General features: G+C 46.6%; 1 protein-coding gene and 1 long non-coding RNA gene across 5 annotated transcripts in view; one reads left to right on the top strand and one right to left on the bottom strand.

The window, feature by feature from the left end:
• WDR26 (WD repeat domain 26) overlaps nucleotides 1-7,896 on the bottom strand; it is a 43,068-nt gene extending 35,172 nt beyond the window's left edge. The window contains exons 1-3 of one of the 3 annotated variants that reach the window (XM_004578607.4): nucleotides 6,774-7,896; nucleotides 4,891-4,990; nucleotides 4,734-4,790 (exon numbers count right to left, since the gene is read on the bottom strand). In XM_004578607.4, coding sequence (XP_004578664.2) covers nucleotides 4,734-4,790; nucleotides 4,891-4,990; nucleotides 6,774-7,192 — 576 coding nt within the window. In that variant the 5' untranslated portion in view covers nucleotides 7,193-7,896. Of the gene's footprint in view, nucleotides 1-4,685; nucleotides 4,791-4,890; nucleotides 4,991-6,773 lie in introns of those variants that run through there. The other 2 variants (XM_004578608.4, XM_058669226.1) reach the window with 2 other exon arrangements.
• LOC131481244 (uncharacterized) overlaps nucleotides 7,793-26,692 on the top strand; it is a 64,915-nt gene continuing 46,015 nt past the window's right edge. For both annotated transcript variants that reach the window (XR_009246177.1, XR_009246176.1), the window contains exon 1: nucleotides 7,793-7,974. This is a non-coding gene — a long non-coding RNA (uncharacterized LOC131481244). The remainder of the gene's footprint in view (nucleotides 7,975-26,692) is intronic.

The following is a 26,692-nucleotide window of genomic DNA, read 5'->3' on the forward strand; positions in this document are numbered from 1 at the left end:
TAAATCTTAATAAAACATTGCTTTTGAATAAGTAATCTCAAATCAGACAAGATCAGTGATCAAAACAAACATGGAAAACTGAATTTTGTTCTTAAAATATTCCTAGAATTTAGAACTATTCCAAGTATTCTAAATGAAATTCCAAAAGGTTTGATGTCTATACTGGGACACTGAGGGGGTTTTATGTAACAAATTTTGAGAAGATGGGAGGAAAAACTAGTTACTGGGGAAATTACTTAAAAGTCATCATGTGGGCTCGGCAGCGTGGCCTGGTGGTTAAAGTCCTCGCCTTGATCCCATATGGCCACTGGTTCTAATCCCGGCAGCTCCACTTCCTCTCTATCTATCCTCCTCTCAGGGTATCTGACTTTGTAATAAAAATAAAATAAATCTTTAAAAAAAAAATCATGTAAATGAAGTAGACTAGAGCCACAGTATGCAAGTGGAGTGTGAGACTGGCTGATCAAAACTAAGAAGCTTTACCCAGCCAATGAGTCTGTTGGTATACAAACAGTGTCTTGTAACTACAGTCGACAAGTTCAGTGCTGGCTGACTTGCTCTTTTCAAAGGTATAACATTCCAAGGTTAAATTTACAGGTCTTCAGAAAACTTCATAATTTGTTACTTTCAACAGTCGGACCACTGATGCATTTAACTAAATACTACTTACTAGGTCTCTTCCCCAAAATAAAAAATCAGTTTTACAGTTAGTTGTGAAATACTTTTCATATTTAGCTTTTTTCTGAAGTGTTTGTAAAAATAAAATAAAAAGTTTAAAAACTTTTTTAATGGTACTTCATCATTTCATACCACATGGAACTGGCCGATCAGGATTTAATTTGCTCACTCAATTTTCTCAGTAAGTGGGAATTTGCAAAGTTTTTTAAAAATTCAGGGAAGGGGCTAGCATAATGGCTCAGCTGGCTAACCCTCAGCTTACAAGTGCAGACACCCCATATACGTGTTGGTTTGCATCCTGGCTGCTCCATTTCCCATCCAGCTTCCTGTTTATGGCCTGGGAAAGCAGAAGATAGTCTTTGGACCCTGTACCTGAACAGGAGACAGGGAGGAGGCTCCTGACTTTAGATGGGCTCAGCCTTAGCCACTGAAGCCATTTGGGGAGTGAACCAGCAAATGAAAGATGTGTCTCTCCTTTACTCTGTAAATCAGCCTTTCCGATTAAAAAAAATCAGAGCAAGCCTTCTTTCCATGGGGCACAGACAGGCAGGAGAGAATAGGCAAACTAAACTAACGTAAACACACATTTCTGTATATAAAAGGAATGCTGTAAAAGTAGTTTAAGAATATTTTATCCAGATCAAAACAAAGAACATCTTTAAACAGCAAATCTTGGTATTGTGCATTACAAATAATATGCTGCTGGCCAAGCAAAGCTAGATTTGGGGTTGAGAAAGAAATGTTTCTTCTCCTAAGATTCAGTCCAACTCAAGCATCTGACACAGGAAGCAGAAGGCGAGTAAAACTCTACCTTACTCCCCTGCTCCGCCCCACCACTTTAAAGCAAAAGCTAGATTATAATCAAGAAAATAAACATGTTTTAATTCACAAAGGATGTTTATTATTTACGAACTTTTAAAAGTTAGACAAAATTGAAGTTTGCTAAGGAGGGAACTGAATACTACTCATGATCATAACAACAAGACAAAAACACCCATGAATTTCTCTCCAAGGGGAAAAAAAGGTGAGGAAATAAACTCCCTGCTATAACTTTCCTCAATTCCCAATTAGACCTCCAACAGGCCATTTCTAATCTCTAACGATTTTTCAACATCTCTGGGCCCTTATCCCCTTTTTAATATCTAATATATCTTAAAATTGCTAAGTCCCTAGGGTAGTCTGAGCAATGGCTCCACACTAAATTCTGCTGTGCTCCTTATGCAACATTTGGATTGCCTGACCCTTTCCTCCTTCCTTTTTTTAGAATGAACTCAGTGTTGGAAAAACTTCACAAGGTGGGATACACAGAACGTTTGGTTATTGAGGACAGCCTCTTAGTTAACTTAGCCATGGTTCTAACTCAAATAAGGTTAAAACCAAGTTGAAGCGATTAAATGACTCAGAGGAAAGGGGAAACAAATCATACTTAAACCATGGTTCAACACTACTGCCTACTTGATTTCAAAACATTTTTGTATATTAATGCAGTATCTGAACTTGTTTGCTAAGCATGTTTCAACTATGTTAAAAAAATAGAAAAAAACAGGTATTTTTAAGATTTAGAAAAGTTTTTTTTCCTTCTTTTTCCTTTAACTGTAATTAACTATGTAAAGATTGTCAACAACAATACAATAAAATAGATTAAAAAAAAAAGATTTAGAAAAGTTTTGTTATTGATTTGATATCCACACAAATTGCAGAACATAGACCCAAACTAAAAAAAGTTTTAGTTCATGAGCTTGGCTTCCAGAAAATCCAGAGCAACTTCTATGATTGTGTCATGTGACTGGAAACCATTTTAATCAGAGGGACAGCAAGAATAGACTGGATCAATATAACATTCAGATTTAAAAAATAAAATACAATTTTAGTCTAGACTAAGTCATGAAATCTGTTTGGGCATACAATTACAATAATCAAGCTTTAAAAATCCCAAATACTTGTCTTCTATGGTATTGTTAACGATTTTAGCTTATAGATTATCTTCTGCTGGAGATGCAGTGGGGAGAGGAGTAGATATAAACACAATGGGAAGGGCTCAGAGCAGCGCTGAATTGAATCTTACAGCAGCAATTGATTCATGAGTGTTTTCAGATAAAATCTGGAATGCTTTTCTTTGTATAAATACCTAAACAATTTGAGGGTGTGAGGCTCAGCCAGAGATTTAATCTTCATCTTTTATTAGATGCTAGAATGTTCTACAAACTGAGAATGTAAAAAGAAAGGATTTCACCTTACCATCTTTCTTCAATTTATGTGTTCTTTATAAATTATGAAGGTTTCTAACAAGATATTTATAATCTCAATCTAATTCAGAAGTCTCAAACTACCAAAAAAAAAAAAAAAAAAAAGCCCAGTTAAGTGAGCCTACCAAACTCCTCACTACTAGAATCATTTGGACCAAACTTATGACAAGCAACCTTGAAGAAATCACACCCACTAGATTCAAGCCATCCACAGGCACATTCTTCACTGTGCCCATGGAAGCAGAACCAACTTGCACAGTGGGAAGGAAACCCAATTCTTATTTTGGCCATTTAATTGTCTTTATTTTAAAAAGCTTATTCAGTCAGAGCTAAAATTTACGAAAAGCTAATTAAAGTTGTTTTTCTTTTTTTAAACTCCTAAGTGGGGAAATTTCTGTTGCTAGAAAAAATAATAATCCCTTTGGACATACATGCTTAACTATTTTGTTTTTAAAGTTTTACTCTGGAATTAACTTTCATAAATTGATTTGCTATCAATCAACTGACTCAGTAGTAATCTTAAGTATCTACTGAAAGAAGTCTATATTGTCAATTTAGATAAATTTATATTTATATTTATATTTGTCCACTCATTTGTACCTTTAATTCATCTTAAGCCTATTTCCTTTCTATGATCATATAATTGAACAGACCTACAATCTTAAAAAATTTTGTAGTAAGATTTCAAAAAAGAAACCTAGACTATAGAGAGGGGCAGAAAAGATTGCTTGATCCAATCAAAAATCGAAATCTAGCAGTCATTTATTAATATTTAACAAAAAAGCTGGTTTCCTTACTTCACTTCCTATTCCCTCCCCCAACAGACAGGAAACTGCTTCTGACAACAAATGAATCAGCTAGAAGTTAGAAGCCTGCAGCCACCAGCTCTTCATGGCTCCTAACCAACAACACAACACAAAACTGATCCCTGCCTCTTCCTCCACAAGGGCTCCAGAGGAATCAGAGCCCATCAAGTGTAAAGGATTCACAACGGGGAAACCAGCGAGCTGGTTCTGTCAGGGAAGGCAGGCCAATGAGCAAGCCCATACAAACCTCTGCCAGGGTAATACAGAGGATACAGATTTTGACACTGTTAGTTCTCAAAACTGGAACTCAAGAATAGGAAGGAAATGGTGAACACACCAACAGAGTTGGCTTGACTTTGTTCTTAAAAAAATCTTCAGGGGCTTGGCAGCGTGGCCTAGTGGCTAAGGTCCTCGCCTTGATCCCATATGGCCGCTGGTTCTAATCCCGGCAGCTCCACTTCCTCTCTATCTCTCCTCCTCTCAGTATATATGACTTTGTAATAAAAACAAAATAAATCTTTAAAAAAAAAAATCTTTGGGAATTATAGTTCACGTATATATCAGCTTAAGGCTATGTGGATGTATGCACTTTCAAACACATTTTATCTTTAACCAGCACACTCAGTAAGTATTGTAACATAAAGGTATAATTTATCTGTAACTATAAATATAAAAATCATACCAGCATTGAAAGCATGAACATCTTTCAACATAACCTCTGTAAAAAGCTTAACTTATAAACTATGTTCAAATGACACATTTCAACAGCGATCTTTAAAAATTTAAACTCATCTTTTAAAACACCATAAACACTCTTCCTAAGTTACAAACTTAATTATACGCAATGCAACTTTTTTAGGCCTTATCTTTTATTATAATAGGCAGAAGCCTAGAAGTTATCAATAACCTACTAAAATAAGCATAAATGTGAAACTAAGAACGAAAGTGTATTTACCACAATTATTCCCAACAACGTTTGAGAGATTTCAAGTGCGCCTCTTACCACAATAGCATGAGGAGAATGCACTAAAGGCTTTAGTTCATTCAGGTCATTTTCTGCCTGCAAAAATTGGTATAAAAGAAAAACAGGAATGTCACAAAATGCACATCAAATATGTAATTTTAGCAGCAGTCACACAGTTCTATGCGCCCTACTTTACCTTATCCCAGTCTCCTTCCATGACATGATTTCGGAATTTGGTAGCAGAAGGATGTTCTAAACGACATCCTGACTCTTGCATGAGGAGATCAACAGTCTGGCTGCAGGAGAGATACAGTGTAAAAAAGACCTGACCGACTTGAGGGTGTTACTCTTCCAAATAAACTCCAGCCTTCCACGAAAACAGTCCCAAAGCTCATATGAAGGAAAAGTGGGCTCTAATGCACTTGCTTCAATAAAGCTCATGTACAATGGCCATGTACTTTTATTTCTAAGTCATGTCAAAAACCTTCCTGGAAACCAGAATCAAGACGGGCTAATTCCTACTTTTGCTTTTTAACACCTCAGGAGTGAGTTCAAGCGGTATAAAACTCCTAAAAGAGTGTTTTAACCACTTGAGCAGATTTGGACAGGATCCACAGGCTAAACATGGTACTACAGCTAAAAGCTAGAAAGAAGAAAAAGGCGCTCTACACGGCTGACAAAGATGACCTGTGCCAGGCAGCGCTTCATATCTAGGTATTACATGCAGGTACAAATTCTAATAGGTCGATCCCTTAGATTCAAATAAAGCCAGCAACAAAAAATCATTTCCTTTCTCCCTATACTAAAAATAGCAAATTTACTATGGTGTAGGTTCCAAACAGTCACGAGTTATTTCCTCCTGCTGCTGTCAGCTTGCTGCTTCTCTGAAGTCAGACGTTCTGTTAGCATTTACAAAATCTGTTTTCATCCTAATCCCTTTCCTTAGGAAACAAAATAAAATCCTCCTAGGATACAGTTCATTGGAAGTGGTAAAAATTGATCAAATATGTTTTTTTCTATCAGTTATTAGGCTTCTAAGAACCTTCCACATAGTTGTCTCTACGGAATCACCCAGCTCTTTCAACTGAACAGTGCTAAAGATCTGCCAGAAAATCAAAATATGTCATGTGCCCGGGTGCCGTCCCTCTCCCCACTTTCCAACAAATCCACAAATCCAAAATCGCCTGTTGGCCAGGCCAGGAGCTCATATTAATCTGCGCTTTGAAGTCTATTCCTCTCCTTCTGGCTCGGGCACCTCCCCCATGGATTCCGGGGCACTCCCACCCATCTCGTTCTACCTTCCAACCCCCCACCCCGGCCCGATTTTTCTTTGTGTTTATACAAAAACGGTGGTTTGGGGCCAAGGTCGCGGGTCTACCTTCATCCTATAAAGGTGAGGTACCCGAGGCCACCTAAGCCGTATCGGAAAACAAACGATTCACCGGATCAGATGTCCAGTGTGGAGAGGCAATCATTCCTGGCGTCCAACTGGGATTTCAGACTAGTTGGTGCCGCGCCTCTCGATACATATGGGCCTTTCAGGGACATCACCAAGGCCTCTGCCTGCCTTATTCCCACCAGATTTATTCCACAACCTCCTTCCACATGATCCCAGCCCCTCGGCTCCTATAAACACTTGTAGGTGATTGTCTTTCCTGATTGGTAGTTTGCCTGGGCTGTTGTCTGTCATGGTTGGGGGTGGGGAGGTGTCCCACAAAGATGCCTCTGAGATACACTTGAAAAACAAATCCTCCAAGGTTCATTATTTCCACCGGCTCTAATCCACCCCTCCCCCACCGCCGACACCGACAGCCTCCCGCATCTGTCTTTATTGACAGACAATTAAGCTCCCAAGGTGTGCGGGGCCGGGAGAAAGGGACAGGCGGTGGTGGCGGGGGGTGTCATTCTTTTGCCGTCCCACCGAGCCGCGGCCTCCGGGCCCTGCGTGCTCGCCCGTCATTCTGGCTCTCGGTCCCAGAGAGGACTCGCTCCTCCCGGTGGCCTTCCCCACCCCCCACGCCGCTCCGCGGCCTCGTCCCTCCGTCCGTCCTTCACCAGCTGCCGACGACGGATACTTACTTGAGCCCTAAGCCATTCAAGTGCTGTCCTATTAGCCTAATGACATCCTCATCTGACTGCGAAAGCCGCTTCTTCTTCTTGAGGCTGCTGCCCAGGTCCGGGGTGGCCAAGGCAGACGAGGCGGCCGTGGTGGCGGCGGCAGCGGCGACGGTGGCGGAGGCTGCGGCGGCGGCCGCCCCGCCGGGAACCCCGTTATTGACACTCAGGCTGTTGCTATTGTTGCTGGCGGCGGAGGGGGCGGAAGGCAGGAGCCCATTGGCGTGGGCCAGGTCCCCCGCGGACGACGACGAGGGGGACGACTCCCCGTTCTGGGCCGACAGGCAGGCGAGTTCCTGGGTCTGTCCCTGGCCCCCGCCGCCCCCTCCGCCGCCGCCGCCGCCGCCGCCTCCTCCTCCTCCTCCTGCCCCGTTGGCCTGCATGATGCTGCCGCTGACCAGGCTGTGGCCGCTACTTCGGTGGGGGACGGCGGCGGCAGGGGCAGCAGCCGGGGGGAGTCCCACCACTACCACCACCGAGGAGGAGGAGGAGGACGAGGAAGACGACGAGGACGAGGACGACGAGGACGACGAGGACGGAGGGGAGAGGCCTGCTCTGCCGGCCGAAGCCCCGGGCTCTCCTGCTCCCTCCGCCGCCGAGGCTCGGGGTTTCTTCCGCGGGGGCGGGGAGGCTCCGCCGGTGTCCGAGTCGGAGGAGGAGGAAGCGGAGGCCAGAGTTTCCTCGCCGAGAGAGGCCGTGGTGGGAAGCCGGTGGGGCGAGGCGGGGGAGGGGAGGCGAGGGCCGGGGCGGGGGTCGGGGCGAGGGACGCCGGGGCGGGGGTCAGGGAGGCGGCTGGGGGCGAGCGGGCTGAGCAGCAGCAGCAGGAGGAGGAGGAGGAGGAGGAGGGGGAGAAGGAGGATCCGGGCCCTTTCCCCCCCCCCTCCCGGAGGCAGCTCGGGGTGCGCGGCCCGGGGGGTCGCGCCGGGGGGCGCCGCGGGGCGGCTGCGGAGGTGCGGGGCCCGCCGCTGGGGCTGCGCCCAGGCGCGGGCGGCGGCGGCGGGCGGCGGCGGGCGGCAGCGGAGGCAGCTGCCGCCTCTGTCCTCGGGTCCGCTCCGCTCTGCTCCCTGGTGTGTTGATTCTTCCCCCAGCTGCTGCCTAATGGAGTCCAGGCGCTCGCGTCACAGGAAATGCCTATACTGCCCTCCTCACTCACTTCCGGTGGCAGGTATGGAACCTATAGGGGGGCCTGTCACCCGGCACGTGCGTCGGGGGCTGGCCGCGGCGGAGGGGAGGGGGCCTGCGGACCGGTGGGACGCGACCCGACCCCGGCCCGGACGCCGCGGAGAGGGGGGACGGCGGGCGCTCGGGGCCGGGCCTCAGCGTCCTGGGCGGCCGGGCTCGGCGACGGGGCAAGCCGGAGGGGGAGGCCTTGGTCCGCGGGGTTGGGGTGTGTGCGTGGGTGCCCCCGGCGCGCGAGCTGCAGGTGTGCGGAGGAGCGACCCCCAGAGAGCCGCTGTCACGGGCCGAAGGTGGGAGTGGAGCAGGTGGCCGGGTTTGGCAGTGAGAACTGAGCGACACAGGGTGGCGGTAGGGCCCCAGCTCAACTCGCTGATGGTAACCGGGACGGGGTGGGGGGGGTGGAGGGTTGGAAATCAAGCTTTTAAAAGGACTTCCCCATTTTAGGGTGGAAAAACTGGAATGTGTGTGTACTGCCTGATGCGGTGGCCATAGCCAGGGCCATGCCAGGATGAGGTACCCCGGCCGAGAGAAGGCGCACTGCTTTGTGACAGTGTTTGTTGAGAGGACAAGAAGTCACAAAAAGGCTGTGGAGTGTGTGGCCGAGGGGAGGGACTTGGCCACCTGGCCTCTTGTTGAGCACTGGCCCAGCCAGCACCTCCTTCCCCCTCCCGGCTGCCTCTTGAGTCACTGCCCATTTAGGAAGCAGTAGCAAGCACCAAGCTTGTTTCCTCCACAAGACTTGCATCTTAAGGATGATTCAGGCTTCAGGCTGGACCCCGAGCTCGCAATTTTTATGTGGCATGTGAAGCTGTGTGTCACCGTCACTTATCAAGTTTCAGTAGTAGACAAAGTAGCCTCAAAGCCCAGGGCTGAACCTGCATCACTGGCCAACAGTGGGGCTCACCAGCACAGCACGATTTACTCGGAGGTGCTGGAGACCTGAGACAGACAAACATTTTCTCCCAAGGTGGACTAGTGCTCTTGGAAGTGGTTGGAAGGAGAGCATAGACCTGACTGAAGCGTGTGGCACTGGTAACGTGGATAAGATGAATCAGGTTTGTGATGAATGCCTTAGGAGACTGAATCTCTCCGTCTGGATGGATAATACAGATGCTGGGGATATCTTCGGTGGATTCTCAGGGTAGAAGGGAGAGGCTGACCAGTGTGAGATCTCGCTTCGTAGGCCTCATTTCTTAATATGTTTCCAGGTGGCAGCTGTAATGGCAGGTGACTCACACGGGGTGTTTATGTTCATCTGGAACAGACCTGAGTTCTCCCAGAGGTTCAGAGGGCATTGTCCGTGTAGGCAGCAGAGCCGGAATGACTCGCCACTTAACACCTTCTTGAGGCCCTTTTTTGCATGTTGACTTCAGGCAACCTTATTATTAAAAGGGCTGTCATTGTTTGGGCAAAATTTAGTGTTTGCAGAATGGTTGATGAGAATTTATTAGACCCGCAGCAAGCCTGAGGATGCTTCTCAATAAAGCCTGTGACTCTCCCAAAGGAAATAATCATGTCCCTGTACCTCCAGATGAGGCTCACCTTTCCCGAAGAAGGATGAAGGGCTGGAAGGAAGACAGCAGACACCGGCGCTGTCTGAACTTGTGTACATCCCAGCTTTGCCATTCACAGCTAACCTAGGCTGCTGTTAGTGAAATTTGGGAAGGGTTTGTGTACACACACGTCTTTCTCTGTGCTGAGACAAGGCTTGAGAGCCTGTAGTGAGAATGCTGGGAGTTGCTGGAGCCAGGCCTTGGCGCCTAAGCCTTGTGCAGATGAGTGATACTAGAACACCACTCAGCACACCCAGAAGGACTCCCCAACAGCGCATTACTTACAGTATAACACCTAGATTCTATATTGCCCTCCTCGCAGAGCAGGGCTCTTACCGAACCTCTCAGCTAACCCTTTGCTTGCATCTCCTCAAATGTGCTGCCTTCCTCCTTTCATCTTCTGAGTCCCTGACCATACCCACTCATCTATTCTCTACCTTTCTGATTCCAGTCGATCATTGAAGGCTTACTTGCTTCCCTCCTTGCCTTTTAAAATTTGTGTTTGTGTATTTAAGGGTCAGAGAGAGAACATGCTCCCATCTGTCAGTTCACTCCCTAATGCTGACAATGGCTAAGGCTGGGAACACAACCCAGGTGTCCCAGGTAGGTGGCAGAAGCTCAACCCCTGAGTCATACCCTGTTGCCTCCCTAGACCTGTGTTAGCAGGAAGCTGTGGTCAGGAGTCAGAACACTGTATATCAGGGCTTGGTGGGATGGCTCACTTTGCTGCTCCTCCCCTTGCAAACATCGGGATCCCACGTAGGTGCCAGTTTGGGTCCCAGCTGCTCCACTTCCCATCCAGCTCCCTGCTTGTGGCTTGGGAAAGCAGTTGAGGATGACCCAAAGCCTTGGGACCCTGCTCCTGTGTGGGAGGCCCAGAGGGAGTTCCTGGTTCTGGATCGGTTCAGCTCTGGTCGTTGTGGTCATTTGGGGAGTCAGCCAGCTGATGCAAGATCTTTTGTCTCTCCTTCTCTGCCTTTCCAATAAAAATAAATAAATCTTAAAAACAAATGAACAAACCTGGGAATCAAACTGTGATACTCCAAAGTAGGACAGGTGCACTCTTTTTTTTTTTTTTTTTTTTTTTTTAACTTTCCCTTCTTAATTGAGTAATTATCTTTTTTTTTTTTTTTTAAAGATTTATTCATTTTATTATAGCCAGATATACACAGAGGAGGAGAGACAGAGAGGAAGATCTTCCGTCCGATGATTCACTCCCCAAGTGAGCCGCAACGGACCGATGCGCGCCGATCCGAAGCCAGGAACCTGGAACCTCTTCCGGGTCTCCCACGCGGGTGCAGTGTCCCAATGCATTGGGCCGTCCTCAACTGCTTTCCCAGGCCACAAGCAGGGAGCTGGATGGGAAGTGGAGCTGCCGGGATTAGAACCGGTGCCCATATGGGATCCCGGGGCTTTCAAGGCGAGGACTTTAGCCGCTAGACCACGCCGCCGGGCCCGACAGGTGCACTCTTATCCACTGCTGTAAGTGCAGGAGCCTTCCCAGCTTCTGTCCCTTACTCTGATAGAGCCTGAGGTCCTAAAGACTGTTTATAACCTGCTAAGCCCCTCCAGTTCACCTCTAACTTCACCTTCCTCCTGAAAAAGTTGTGAATAGATTTAGGAGTAAAGGGCCAGGAAAAAGAAATGGAGTCTACTTTGAGGTGTTGGATTTGTGTTAGCAGGGCTGTCTATGGCTGCCTCTGTGCTAGGCTTCCATTCGGAGGGGACTGTGGTCCTGGAAGGAGCCAGAGCTCTCAGGTGTCTGCTGTCAGACATCTTGGTGGTTGGACCCACTGTTCTCAAAGGCCCTCCCCACCTGTGGTGTCTGTGCACTGTATGTGTGACGTCAAACCACTGTAGCTAGTCCATGAAGACCAGCTGTGTGTATTGTTGATCGAAGACAATGTGTTGAGGTTGTGGGTCGTAGTATCATCTTAGTTTGAGCTATATTTGGTATTTTAAAAAATGAAGTGGAAAAGTAAACACATGTAGAGACTTTGTCCAGGTAAGTCGCTCAGAGGAAGATGATTATTACTTTGTAAGACTTTTGCTTCAGAACCGGATACCTGTCTGTGCTTGACAAAGTAAAACATACAGCTTCTGTAGCTTGCTACCCAGAATGCTTGAAAAACACTCATCGAGAAGTCCCAACTGACTGGGAGACAGCTGAGGAAATATGTAATGGGTATACACATGACATGACACGTTGCTGTCACACTCCAAGGCATTGTCTTTAAGGTTAGCTCCTGGAGCTGGCACTGTGGCACAGTGGGTGAGCTGCTGCCTGCAGTGCTGATAAGCCTTATGGGTGCCGTTTTGAGTCCTGGCTGTTCCACTCCCAGTCTAGCTTCCTGCTAGGCAACAGTTGAAAACAAATGCCCCTGTCACCCATATGGGAGACCTGGAAGAAGTTCCTGACTTCAGCCTGGCGCATCCTGGGTTATTGTGGTCATTTGGGGAGTGAACCAGTGGATGTAAAATCTCTCTCTTTGTTTCCCCTTCTCTAACTGCCTTTCAAATAAAAAGTTAAAAATTAAAGAATGTTAGCTCCTGTTAGACTTTGAAACATTGAGACTTTTAGTAAATTATAACAGCAAAATTTTCCAAGTCTTTCTAAACTAGTAGAGACTGTTAGTCTTCTATCAAAATTGAAGTTTGGGGGCCATTGCCGTGGCATAGCAGGTAAAAGTGTTGCTGATATCCCACATGGGCACTGGTTCAAATCCTTGCTGTTCCACTTATAATTCAGTTCCCTGCTAAAGGCCTGGGAGAAGCAAAAGAAGATGAGTCAAGTGCTTGGACCCCTGCACCTATGTGGGTGGACCAGAAGAAATCCTGGCACATGGCTTAGGCCTGGCCTAGTAGCAGCTGCTGTGGCCATCCAGGGCCTGGATCTGTGGATAGAAAGTCTGGCTGTCTCTCTTTTCTTTGTAACTCTAGCTTTTAGGTAAATAAATTTTTTTGAATGTATCAGTCCGGTGCTGCAGTGTCAGTACTCAATTGTTACATGTATGTTAGTTGTCAGGATCTCTTGTGTCTCTGAGGAGGGATATACTTTTTTTTTTTTAAAGATTTATTTATTTTTATTACAAAGTCAGATATACAGAGAGGAGGAAAGACAGAGAGGAAAATCTTCCATCCGATGATTCACTCCCCAAGTGAACCGCAACGGCCAGTTCTGTGCCAATCTAAAGCCAGGAACCAGGAACCTCTTCCGGTGTCCCACATGGGTGCAGGATCCCAAAGCATTGGGCCATCCTCAACTGCTTTCCCAGGCCACAAGCAGGGAGCTGAATGGGAAGTGGGACTGCCAGAATTAGAACCGGCGCCCATATGGGATCCCTGGGCATTCAAGGCGAGGACTTTAGCTGCTAGGCCACGCCGCCGTGCCCGAGGAGGGATATACTTATTTCTGTATTTCTGGCTCCATTGCTAATTTTTTTTGTTTTTTTTTTTCAAATTTTGGATTTGTTGGCCTTGGCTGGCTTGAGAGAACTCAGGAAAGCACAGTTCTTGGATTCAGACTCCTTGGTAAGCTTATTGGCTGGGACAAGCCCCTGGGCCCCACTACTTCTTGGTCCTCAGCATTTAGGCCCGTCTGATGGAGTGGATGTGTTGGTCAAAGGGAAGTCATGGATGTGACAAATATTTGGAAAAAGACTATGTTGAAGTGTTTCACAGTGAAAAATTAAATCTTTCATTGCCTGAAGGAGTTGAAGCAGCTAAGGGCCAAGGTGTAAATGACAGTTTCTGTGTGTGTGTGTGTGTGTGGTGAAGGGCACAGTGGTCTGGCAGTTTTGCCCATTGCTGTGTGTGTGTCTCTACAACACTTGCTTCTTTTCTGTCTTCTGAATGCCATGAGCATTCAGTGCTTCCTATAAGCAGGGCAGGGGTGTGGCTGAGAGAACCAGAGAGGCTGACTGCATGGCCACAGGAACCTGCTCACCCACGAGGGAACAGGCTTGCCTTTGTCTCACGAAACACAGTCCTCTCCTCAGAAGCCACATCCATGTTCTGCAAGTACACGTTTTGCAGTCATGTTCTGTGAGTACATGACAGGGTCTCAGGAAGCTTTCTGGAAACAGTGACGCGACCCACAGTAAGGAGATTATTTTACCACCAAGCATCTGGGCTGGACTGCTGGGAGCAGTCGGTACTGCCTGCGCTGATGCTGTGGTAGGGCCACACTGCAAGACGTCACCACCGGTGCAGAGAGACTCACTGATATGTTGGAAGAGCCAAATGAAAGTGGCAAAAACCATGTGTTCAAGTGAGTGATGTGTCACCAAATGAAAAATGCATGTTCGAAAGCACTGTGCCTAAGAGTCATGCTGGCAAGTAAAACTATATGGGCAGACCTGACTTTTTGTCTATTAGGGTCAAGAAGTGTACAGAGTGGTTCACCTTCAAGTGAGGGGGTGGGGATGCCAAGCAGGGAAGTTCTTACTCACGTTGTAATTCTCTGCAGTCTGTAAATCTTCTAATTATACATAACGATATTTCTAAGGATTTTTAAAAAGTGTCATTCAAGATTGTTGGGTTGTGAGATTATAATTAACTGGGCTTTGTTTTTCTGTATCAATGTTAGGCTTTTAAGCACTTACGTTTGTAAAAGCACACTCAAAAACCATCAGAATATTCATGAGAGCCTAATCATAATAAAAACATGCCAGATCAAGAGATGTTACATGTATTTCATTAAGTATATTTGTCTTTTTGTTTTAATCTCCCCTATGACTTGTACCTTTTATATTCTCAGGAGGCTGTCTCTGTTTGGGCACACCTCCATCTCTCATTTGATTCAGTTCTTCTGGGAATGAAGGGCAAAAAGACATTCCTATTTATTAACTTTGAAAAGTGGATAAATAATTAATAGCCCCGGGAGTCCCCGCACGGACAACAGCCCCTTTGGGCAGTCATGCTGAGGCTTGGTTTCAAGTGTGTGGCTTATCCTTCTGGCTTTATGATAATCGTAAATAATACTTAACAGCAAAACCATCATGACCATAAACTGCATCCTAATTATTATGAGAAAACATGGTTTCTGGATCTGTGCACATGGCCCAGGTAGAGGAATTAGACTAGTGACTACACACTGTTCAGTTTAAAAGATTTGCTTATTTTTATTGCAAAGGCAGATTCACAGAAAAAGAGAGACAGAAAGATCTTCCATCTGTTGGTTCACTCCCCAAGTGGCTATGATGGCCAGAGCTGAGCTGATCCAAAGCCAGGAGCCAGGAGTTTCTTCTGGGTCTCCGACACGGGTTTAGGGTCCTAAAGCCTTGGCCGTTTTCTACTCCTTTCGTAGGCTACAAGCAGGGAGGTCGATGGGATGCAAAGCAGCCGGGACACAAAATAGCACCCACATGGACTCCTGGCACATGCGAGATGAGGATTTAGCCACAAGACCATGGTGCTGGACCCGTGACTAGACATTTATAACAAATTTTCAAGACTGCAGTGGATAGCTATTCATAAAGTTCTAAAAATTGTTGAAAGTATCCCTGGCTTTCTTTGGTTAATTTTTATTTTATACTTGTATTCCTTACTTAAGAAAATAGTAAGTACTATAGGGAAACCTGAAGCTTTGTAGCCCTGAACGAAGACAAGAATTGAGATAGGAAATGAATGGAGAAACCACAAGTGCCAGTCATTCACAACAAAGGAACCAGACAGTTCCTAGCTTCTTGATGTTAGTCGAGTGGTGCTGGGTTCAACCAAACCGATGGCACTAAAGAGATTTGCTTAAAGCTGGTAAGGTTTGCATCTTCATGGGCAAGAGATGCCTTCCTCAATTCTGACGTATTTCTGAAAAGTCAGTACGTCCACTTTGCCATGCCTCTGACCTCTTAGACTCTCTGTCTGTCCCCCAATATTGACAGGTACAGTAGCACAAAAACAGGTAGAACTTCAACAACAACACTCTTTCCGTTTCCTTTGCTAATGTCCGCTTGCTCCATCCTTAGTGTTTCTTTGTCTGCGATTGGGCTTCCTTCATCATAAAATCATACTAGCACTGTGGGCCAGGCGTTGTTCTGGGTTCTGTACACACGTTGCAGTATTTTCACTCATCAGTCTGATGAGGTCTGCACTGTCATTGACCCCATTTCATGGCTGCTCTGCTGCAGCAGCTGTCTGGTGGGGACGGCACACTAAGCTAAGTGCAGCCTGGAGATTTCCTCACGTGAGGACACTTCACCTTGAACTGGGTGAGTGAGAGCAAGAAGGCAGGAGTGCATTTTTTTTCTTTGTGAACTAGGAAAGTTTCCAAACCTGGGGGGCTCCTGGGAGACAAGCTGTACCAGGGTGCCTCCCCAGATTTATTTTTTTTAAAAGGTATTTATTTTCATTTTGCTTTAAAATAAGAGAGACAGACACAGAGCTCCCATCTACTGGCTCACTTCTTACATGCTGGCAATAGTCAGGGCTGGACCAGGCCAAAGCCATGGACTCCCATGTGAGAGGCAGTGAGCCAAATACTTCGGCTATCATCTGCTGCCACCCAGGTTGCACATTCACGGAAGCTGGAATGGGAGGTGGAACCATGACTCAAAACCCAGGGACTGTGATAGGAGATGCAGATGTCCCAAGTGGTACCTTCACCATCGCCCAAATGTCTGTCTCTAGTCAGATTTGTTTTTACAACCTATTGTGTTGGTCTAATGAGGGCTTCTAAACCGTGAAGGGCTGTAATGGTCTGGAGGCTGGGATGAGAAAGAGCCAAACTTGATTTATGCAGGAGTTCATACTTGGTTACCTTACTCCATTAGCAGTGACAGCCAGGTCAGCTGGTGAGGGAAGTCTCAGCTACCTGAGTGAGAGCAAGGCTAGACAGTGTAAGCTAATACGGAGAGCCAAGACGGGGCAGGTCAGCTCAGCGAGGCCACAGGAGCTGTTGTTGGGAGCCTGATGCTTTAGGCAGTGCAGCCAGGCTGCCTGGAGCCCTTGGGCTGCATATACCCCAAAGAAGAGAGGTACACGATTGCTTTTTTTGCCCTTTGTGTTTTCTTTTTTATTTTATTTTAATTTTAAAAGTATTTATTTTTATTGGAAAGGCAGATCAGACTTACGGAGAGAAGGAGAGACTGAAAGATCTTCTATCCACTGGTTCCCCCCTCAAATGGCCCAATGGCTGGAGCTGAGCTGATCCAAAGCCAGGAGCTTCTCCGGATCTCCCACTTGGGTGGAGGGTCCCAAGGCTTGGGGCCATCTGCTGCTGCTTTCCCAGGCCACAAGCAGGGAGCTGGAAGGGAAGTGGAACAGCCAGGACATGAGCTGGTGCCCACATGGGATCCCAGCAGTGCTTGCAAGGTGAGAATTTAGTTATTGAGCCATCAAGCGGGGCTCATGCTTTCCTATTTAGTAGATGCTCTGGGAGTAGGCACAGTGTTTCTTATACTGGCCAGTGTGCAGTGGATTCTTTTTTTGTGTTAGAGACTTTGCTTGGTAAAGGCGTATGGCCAACAAGACTTCTTGAGGTCCCTGTAGCCTAGTGGTTCCATGTTTGTGGTTTCCACTGTCACTCCATAATTATGACTTGATTAGCATGAGGAAGGGTAAAAGAGGGGAGTTATAAATGGCCAAAATGATAATACCTTTGATTTGCTGTAGCTTTAAAAAACCTTTGTTACGCATGATTTCACATATTCACAAAGGTAGACAATGATAGAGCAATTCTTAAGTCCCCACTTTGGAGCTGCAGTAGCCATCAGTTCATCTATCCTTGTCTCATCTGTCTTCCCTCTTCTGAGGATTTTGAAGTGAATGCAAAGTATTTGATTTATAAGAGGCCTATTTTTTATTTCACTATAGAGCTTTAAAAGATAAGAAATCTCTTTTTAAAAGATCTACTTATTAGAAAGGCAGACTTATAGGGGAGAGGGAGTGAGAAAGAGAAACAGAGACAAAAAGATTTTTGCTGGTTTGTTCCTCAAATGGCTGCCAGTGGCCAGAGCTAGGCTGGTGCAAAGCCAGGGACCAGGAGCTTCTTCCAGTTCTCCCATGTGAGTACCCAGGCTCGAGTATCTGGGCCACCTTCTACGGCTTCCCCAGGCACATGAGCGGGGAGCTGGATAGGAAGTAGAGCAGCTGCAGTTGGACCATTGCCCACACGGGCTGTCAGCACTGTGAGTAGCAGCTTTGTGTGCTGAGCCATAGTGCTGGCCCCAGATAAGAACTCTTCATGAAAACATTGTCACAATACCATCATCGCACCTAAAAAATGAATTCCTTAATTATTATCATATATGCAACTTGTGTTTCATTTTCCCCAATTGTCTCACAATATTTTTAACAGCTTATATGAAGCAGGATCCAAATAAGGCCCACACATTGCATTTGGTTAATGTATTTCTAAATTCTCCCTCTTCCATTTTTAGTAAAGCTTTTTCTATTAAAATATAATACATAGATGTACAGATCCTTAGACATAACTTACTTCTTTTTTTTTTAGTGTCAGTATACCTATGAAATCACCACCCAGGCATTAAAATAGAACAATACCAGGACCCTGGTGGCATCTCACTGTAGTTTTAATTTGCATTTCTCTGGTGACTAATGATGTTGAACCTATTCAGTTATGTGTGTATGTGTGTAAATAATTGCCATTTCAATGTTCTCTTTAATAAAGTGCCTTTAAAAATGCCTTTTAAAGCCTCTGGCTGCCCTTCTAAAACTACTTTTTTTTTTTAACCCCTCACTGATTTGTGGAATTCTTTTTATATTCTGGATCTGAGTCCTTTTTGGGATATATATTCTGTAATTTCTCTCACTGTTTGGTTTGCTTTCATGCTCTTCATGGTGTCTTGAGGAGGAGTGGTTCTTAATAAAATATGGTTCATCAGTGTTCCCTGTACAGTTTAATGCCTTGCATGTCCTACTTCAGAGGTCATTCCATGTCCTCAATGAGCATGAAGGTATTCCCTTATGTGGTCCCCTGGATGTTTCAATGATTTGCCTTTCATGTTTGTTATTACAGTCCTTCTGGAATTTCATTTTGTGACAGGTGTGAGGTAGGGGTCGTGGCTGCTTATTTTCCTGTGCACTGTCTGGTTGACCCACCCATACTGCAAGAACATCCTTTTCCCTCACTGTTCTACAGTGGCTTTGTACTATGCATTCGAGAATTGAACATGTATGGCTCTGCTTCTAAACTCTTACATTGTCCCATAGGTCTACTAATACACCTTTGTGGTTTGGTTGGCAATAGTTTGTGCTAATAGCATACTAACTTAATTCCTGTAATTATATAAGTCTTGACATCTGGTAGTGTAATTCTTTCAGCTTTTTTTTTTTCTCAAGAGTTTCCTGGTTATTTTTTGGTCCTTTGCATTTTATATGAAATATATAGACATATCTTGTCCACCCAAAAATTATTGCTGAGATTTTTATTGGAATCCCAGTAAATCTATACATCTATTTAGGAAGAACATATATCTATATAATGTGACTTTTTTTGGATCTAGCAATATGGCATGTTTCCCTACCTACACAGATCTTCTTTAATGTGTTCTTCACTGTTTCCTGATAATGGTACATGCTTTTCTGTATTGAAGCCTTACACACATTTTGCATAGATTTAGGTCAAGGTACTGAATTTTTTTTGATACTGGTATAAATGATATGTTTAAAATTTCATTTTCTTCTCTCTATCCTAACATTAAGGCTATGGACAGATACTTCATCATCAAACACAAATTGGAAGCCTGTGTTAGGACTATTGTTTAGAATTGATTTTACTGTGTTGTTACAGTTTACCTTTTCATTTACAAAAACACTAATAATACAGCTGGTGCTCTGTTGTTTCTCAGGTATCTGCCTTAAACAACCCCCCACTCCTGCCAACCTGGGGAAGAACTGGGCAGAAGAGACCTCCTCTGAAATCTGTTTGGATGAGGAAGGAGAGAGTGTCCCGGACAGTACTCATCCTAGGGGAGCTGGAGCCAGGCTGGACCCACTTGACCCCATAACAAAGCTGCGAGGCAGGCCGGGTGGTGTCTGTCACTCATTTGTCTTCTAGCCTGGGTGCTCATGGCGTCTTGTGTCAGTCCTTTGGAGGAGGGTATTAGAAGGGAGGGCAGCCAGTAAAAATGTAAACAACTGTTTGGAGTGGTGCTTTCCGAGAACACTGGACAGGAGCTGCACTGCTTTGCTGCCCCTGGATATCGTATTACAGAAGGAGGAAGGCTTTGTCCCTTCCCATGTGACAGTGCTCCCGTGGCTTTGGCACCTTACAGCAATACCTCCCAGTGCTGTCCCCAGGGCCAGCACTAGCAGCGGTCATGGGGATAGTGGCTTACGTTTACAGAGAACTTGTTGTGTGTTAGGCACTGTTCTAACTGCTTTATAGATACGCACTGTTTTTTTTTTTTTTTTTAAATAAGGAGGGAAACAATGCACAGAGAGGCTAAATAACTTGTTCAAGGTATACACAGCTTATAAATGGCAATACCAGGATTCACACCCAAGTTGTCAGGCACTAGAGCCTGTGTTCGTAACATCCAATAGCCTATAAAGTGACAGCAGCAGGTGAGGGCTGGTGGAGGAGAGCAAAAACAAGGAAAGGAGGCCCTGCAGGATGTCTGGCCGAGGGGGCACGGCCATTGAACTTGCTTTCCAGTGTCTGTCTGCCAACTCCCAGAGGACTGTCTGAAGGAAGTGTCTTGGGTTGTAGGTGGGGCTGGATGCCAAATCAACAGTTCAGGTTGGAAGAAGTGAAACACAGGTGAAGTAATCCAAGTCTGATGCTCAGATCCAATTTACAAGCTGCAGAAATGTTCCAGTTGTTGATGCTCTACTTTTCATCCCCTTCAATTTCCTTGGAGTAAGTGGAGACATGACTTCTGGTCTGTTCTTTCTCTGAGGTGACAGGCACATCTATATTTAGGCCAATAGTCATGCTTCTGTAGTGATGGATCAGCATGTGCCTATGAGGACGGCTGCACATAGAGGCAACACGTGTCTGTGAACAGACAAATCATCCCTGTCATGGCTCTGATGGACACCTGTAAGAGGGGCGTCGGTACAACTTTGTCCAGCAGGCACATAGACTCACATTTGTGCTGGGACCAGGGATGGCTGGCTACCTGGGCAAGTGTCCATGAGCTCAAGTAAGCAAGTGGACTCCAAGGCAGCCACATCACAGCCAGAGGCTTTCAGGCTCCAGAGCCTGGCAAGTGAGAGCCATCTTTGTAAGAGAGGGAACATCAAAGTTTCTCCCGCTTCCAGGAGCAGAAACTAGAACCTGCTTTATCCCCCTCCCATCTCCTGTGTCCCTGAGCTTTATTGATTCTTCCCTTTTAATGGCTTTCAAATCTATCTCCTCGACTTCATCTCCAAACCATTAATAGTTTGGATTCTTTATTTCTTTTTTCTGGCCTAGATTAGACAACAGCCTACTAAATGCTCTGTACTTTTCTCTAATTAGTTGCATTCCCTGCCACCAAACTTATCTTCACAAGACATAAAATCATCATGTGACTTCTTTCCTTAAAACTATTTCAGTGATTTTTCTCACTTAGAGGATAAAACTTAATGGCCAGGGACCGATTCACGAAGCTCCTTAAGAACTGGCCCCTGCTGCTCTTTCAAGGCCTTCCTGCCGGTCTCCTTGCTTTTGACACCTGTCTGGAACCCAAGGATTGCTTACGGGGTGGGTAGGGGAGAGGGGTAGCCCTTGTGGTGGGTGAGTGGCATCTGTTACTCCTCTTCTTGCCCTCAGGTGGCTGATGCCTATCTTTCTGTAGACATTATCTTTACATTCAACCTGGGTGGAAGTGTGATACATGATATAGGCATTTCTAGAACAACATAACTAGAGAGCTGGCTGTCTTCCCTGGGAGACCCTGGGGTCTTGGGAGGAAGGTCTTCTAACTTGTCCCATTTCCAATGCACCACTATCTGGGGAGAGAATCAGCAGATGGAAGATTTCACACTCTCTGTGTCTGTTTTTCTCTGTAACTGTGCATTTCAAATAAAAATAAAGATATATATTTTAAATATAAGGGAAGTATTTGGTCCTTGAAAGGACCCCTGATTTTGTTTAACACAGAAAAAAACAAAATCCATAGGTACTTTGCAGATACTTGCTGAATTTATTCTTTGTACCTGTTCATCCATCCATCCATCCATTAATCCATTCATTGCTTCAAAGGTAGTTTTTGAGCATTTTCTATATACAAGGCATTGTTCTAGGTTCTGGATATGCACAGTAAACATGACACAAAGTGTTTCTTCCAATATAGCTTATCTTCTTGCAAGCTTGCATTCTAGTTTTACCTACTGTCTTCTAGGGAAGACAGGCAGTAAAGGAAGAAACAGGAGGGCCAAGAGAGTCCTGGGACACGATGCACAGCACTGCATAGTAAGGGAAGCTCTCTGAGGGTACCCTTGACCTGAATGCACTTTGGAAGCAAGGCAAAGAGCATTCCAGGTAGAGGAGACCACCAATACAGAGTCCTTGGAGGAAGAACATGGGGACTTTAGAATAAATGCTTTGGTTACCAAAAGCCAGGGCAGTTAGAAGCACATTGAGAACACCTCCAAGGGAAATAGAACTGAAGATATAGGTTGTGGCTGGTTTTGGAGGGAAAGATAATTCATTCTTCAAAACATAGTAAGGGCCCAGAGCAATGTTGCAAAGGATGAATCCTTGCTTTACAAACGTGGCATTCTATTTGGATGTTGGTTCATGTCACTGCTGCTCCACTTCCCATTCAGCTCCCTGCTTGTGGTCTGGGAGGGCAGTAGGGGATGGCCCAAAGCTTTGGGACCCTGCACTCATGTGGGAGACACAGAAGAAGCTCTTGGCTCCTGGCTTCAGATAGGCTCATATCTGGCTGTAACAGCCCTTTGGGGAGTAAACCAGTGGATGGAGGGTCTTTCTCTTTGTCTCCCCTTCTTTTTGTAAATTTGCCTTTCTGATAAAAAAAAAAATTAAAAAAAAAAACCCAAAAACTAGGCGTGGAGGTGCTGATAACGAAAGAAAAAGTTCCCAACTAATGCACAAAAGCAGTAGGAATGTGAGACCCAGTGCTCCCTCCCCTGCTCCTTTGGGGCCAACTGCTTGGGTGAAGGCGCTGCCCAGCCATAACTCCCTTGGGCTTTCATTTGTCCTGGGGCCTGTGGTTTGCTCAAACCCCACAACCTCAAGAATGTGAAGGCATTCGCTTGCCCTGACATGTGCTCCCTGCAACTCCAGAGTGGGAGAAGTCCCTTTGTTGACCCATCTCTCATCTCTCTTCCCGCTGAATCTTTTCATTCCATTCCTGCTCTCACTGAACAGTGGGGCACCCTGTGTCTGAAATCCTGTGTCCTTTGGTGCAGGGCAGTGAAGCATGTGCTCCTGTACCCACACAGGCACTGGCCGAGGGTTACATAACGAGAGCTGTTCCTGGCTCACACAGGAGGCTGTGATGTGGCAACCACGGGGCTTACTGCAGGTAGGCCAGGCAGGAACTCGCTGAGTGGGAGCCATGGCTCGGGGCGCAGGCCTATTGGTCAACTTTGCTCAGACTTAAAACATTCCCTCAGAACCCCAGGCTTGGGTTCAGGAAACCCTAATGAGATCTGTCTTGTGGATGGGTGCTCCCTGCCACAGTCATGAAATGTTGGAGATAATCCCTGTGAATTTTCTGCCATGGGTTGAAGGGCACCAGGCAGGAGATCTGGCCTTGTGGTTCACACTAAGGCAGCGTCCACACTAAGGCAATGTTTAGACAGCATAATAGAGCCTGTTCTGGGGCCGTGATCTAGTCTCTGTTTTGTTTTCTTCTTGATTGTACTCCTGGTTATGCCTGTGGAAGCTGGCTATCCAGAAAACATATACTACTACGTCGACAACAATCATTTGGTACTGAAGTTTTCAGACAAGGCAACTGAGGCCCAGTTGGTCAGATGTCTTGCCCAGGGGATGAGGGTGGGTTGGGGTCAGAGCCAGATCTACCAGTCTCAGGTTCCTGACTTCCAGGGTAAGTCTCCTATCTCCACTCACGTGGCCGCTAATCAGTAAAGGGAGGTAGCAACATGATGACCTGATGACTAAGGTAGTCCATATTAAAAACAAAAACCTTGATTTCTGGTTTCCTTGAGGAAACTAGGGCCTGCGCTTGTGTAAGACAAACAGCTGACGTAAACTGTGGCTTCTGTCTTTGGACAGGCTGTACGCTGTGCACACGCTACATTCTCTACCACTCGTGTTTGTCTGCTAGACATGGAGGTTGACTGTTGACTGTGACCTATAGTCCAACTTGCACTCATGTGTTTCTGATGGTAAAAGTAAGAAGAAAATGAGCTCATGCCCATATCCCTGAAGAGTAGGCTATATTTCACAAAGAAATTGGAAAAAAAAGGTTAAAAATCTAATAAAATAATCTCATGAACCAAATCTATGCGGCACTTGTAGATGCTGGGGTTGCAACTCCTGTGCCTGTAAACTCGAAAGCATAACTGGAGGAACTCTGGGCATACTGTTCTCACCGAACAATTGTAAGATACCTTGACAAGTTACCTTTTTAAACATTTGCATAGCATGGAGAGGAGAAAAGTGGCACAATGAGAAATGGAATCTTTCCAGCACTCCCCTCCCCCTCCCCGAAGCTGTTAAATCCAGGATCAGTTTTGGATGCCAAGTCAGGCTGTCCGAAGGCTGTGCCTTAAGGATCTCCTCATGTGGCAGGATTATCTGAACTCTTCTATGATCTGCGAGTCATGGCACCACAATGACTTGGGGATGCCAGAGCTTGGGGCTCCTCTGCCTTTAGCCAGAATGACAGCGGAATTGGTAGAAGGAGATGAGCTCAGTGATTCTGAGGAGGAAAGTGCAAATAAACAGAACGCCCTGCGCTTGTGTGGTTAAAACGGACCGTGTTTTCCCCACCCAGCACTGTGACAGACAGTACCCATTCCGGGCTCACTTCCACTTGGGAATTTTTCCTGATTTGCTGCTTCTAGCTGTCCTTTTAACACTGCCAGCCAAAGCTGCTTTGTCAAGGCCAGGGGAGGCTCCAGAAGGTGATAAGTAATTGAGCTATATTGTGTTGAACACAATTGAAATGTCCAGGCCTGTCCAGAGAGCAGGAGAACCAGTCCTCTCTGGTTCCCACTGGGACAGTCCTGTTTACTTTCCTCCTGCCTGTCGTCGTCACAGCCACCCGAATCTTGGCCTGTGACCTGGTGAGGAATGTCTCCGCTGGAGTTTCGACAGGCAGGGCTGTTTGTCACCACCAGGGAAGCTGCCCAGCTGGCTGCAGGTGAGGAATGCTGCCCAGCTCTGCACCCCAACTCCTCGTGTGCTTCAGGAAGTCCTGCCTCTGTGTGCCTTCATGTCAGTGTTCTTGCTGCCTCTCTAGAAGGGCAGCTAGCCCCTGCATCTGCCAGTTCCTCAGCCAGGCTCTCTGCGTGGCTCACTGCTGGGCTTGCTCCGAGGAACAAGGATTAAGCAGAGGAGGCGTCACTGCCATTAGGATACCATACACATGGCAAAGGCAAACAGAACCAGCCGCCTCCTCGCTGACTCACCTCCCCCAAGCATGAGTAACTGGGAGGCGGTGGGAACAAGCAGGTATTAGAGGCAGTGAGGTGGGAGCAGGAATGGGGGGAGTGTTGGGTGGGAGGCCGTCTGAATCCTCTCCCCTTGCACTAACCTTTCCCATCACTGCCCTCCCCCCACCCCATCACCAGCTCCTTTTCCAGAGGACCTGGAAGTCTGGAGATCTCAAAATACACGTTGACTAATGAAGTCTCCCTCAGCCTCATGAGTCCCTTGCTGTCCTGATGGGTTCATGAACTAGAACCTGTACCCACAGCAACACCTGTCGGGGTGTGTGTGTGATGCTGTTGGATGTCCTAGGAGCCCTTGGGCCCAGGACACTCCAGGAGTCACTTCACAGTGTCCTAAGTGCCTGTAGGCAGGGGAGCCTCCAGGCCTCTGCCGTGACCCTGGCAGAGGCCTGTGTGGGTGGTGCTGGATGGTGTCTGCCCTTTGCTAAGTTGGCCCCATGTCGGCGAGAGGAGCGCCGCCATCAAAATTGCCAGGGCTGTCCTAAGGGGAGCAACATGAGGGGCAGTCCTTCTGTACCTCAATTCTGAGAGGCAACAGGATTGTACTGGAGAGAAGCAACACGCCTGCTGTCCCAGGCCCATGCCAGCCCATCAAAGCCACGGTCATTATCCCAGTCACAGCAGGTTAACGTGTATGGCAAAATCAACACTGTCTTGTCCCCTTTTATGTTTATGTGAGGAAGCATTCAGCTTGTATAGGACGCTTGAAACATCAAGTATAATGCGTTGTCATATTTGAATATGAATACCACCTAGGTTTTAATAATAACCAGTCTCTTTATTATGCTTGTGGCACTGTAGGCATATCATTTTAAATTATGTATATAGCATGTCAAGTGTATATCATGACTGAAATAATTACTGTTGCTCCATGTGGCCTACATAAGATGTGCCAGAGTAGTAAATGTGATCACTCAACTCAAAACAAGGGGGGGAAGTTGCCTTAATACCCCTGCTGGGTCATGGAAATCAGTGTCCAGTGGATTGCACAGAGAGTGTTGAGATCTTGTCCCTTCTCCTCGCACCACCTGCTGCCTTTTTCCAGGGGCACAAACTTGCTGTGATTGTTCACAACCAAGTTCTGTTCAGGAAGATCTGAGGCCTGCCTGATCCCTCCCCTACGTCTCCTGGCCCAGGAATGGGATGCTGACTGCACCTGGGGGACAGCCTGGTCCACTGCCCATAAGGCCATGCCATAAGGAGTCTCCCCAGCTGGGCTGCCCCGGCGCTGAGGTCTGCTCCTCCTGGAGCTAGGCTCCCTGTGGGCACCAGGCCGTATGGGAAGCAGCAGCAGGACAGGGCTTGCTGCGGGAGTTACCTGGAGGCCTGGAGCAAGCAAGCATGTTGCCTGCACAAGAGCTGGGGGCGGGTGGTGCCAGCAGCTGGAACAGCCAAGGCCGCCCAGGCTGGGGCCTGGAGGAAGAACTGTGTAACCGGCCTGGACGACAGCCCGAAAATTGGGAAGGGAGCCGCCCCGAGCTCTGCTCTCAAGCACGGAGGGCCGCGGCTTCCAATCCAGCAGTTCCAGAACCGCAGGCGGCAAGGTCAGGCCCCTGCCGAAGGAAGTCCACGTGAGGAACCAAACAGGAAGTG

This window comes from Ochotona princeps, chromosome 10 (genome assembly GCF_030435755.1).
Source record: "Ochotona princeps isolate mOchPri1 chromosome 10, mOchPri1.hap1, whole genome shotgun sequence".
In the NCBI taxonomy this organism is placed as follows: Eukaryota; Metazoa; Chordata; class Mammalia; order Lagomorpha; family Ochotonidae; genus Ochotona; species Ochotona princeps.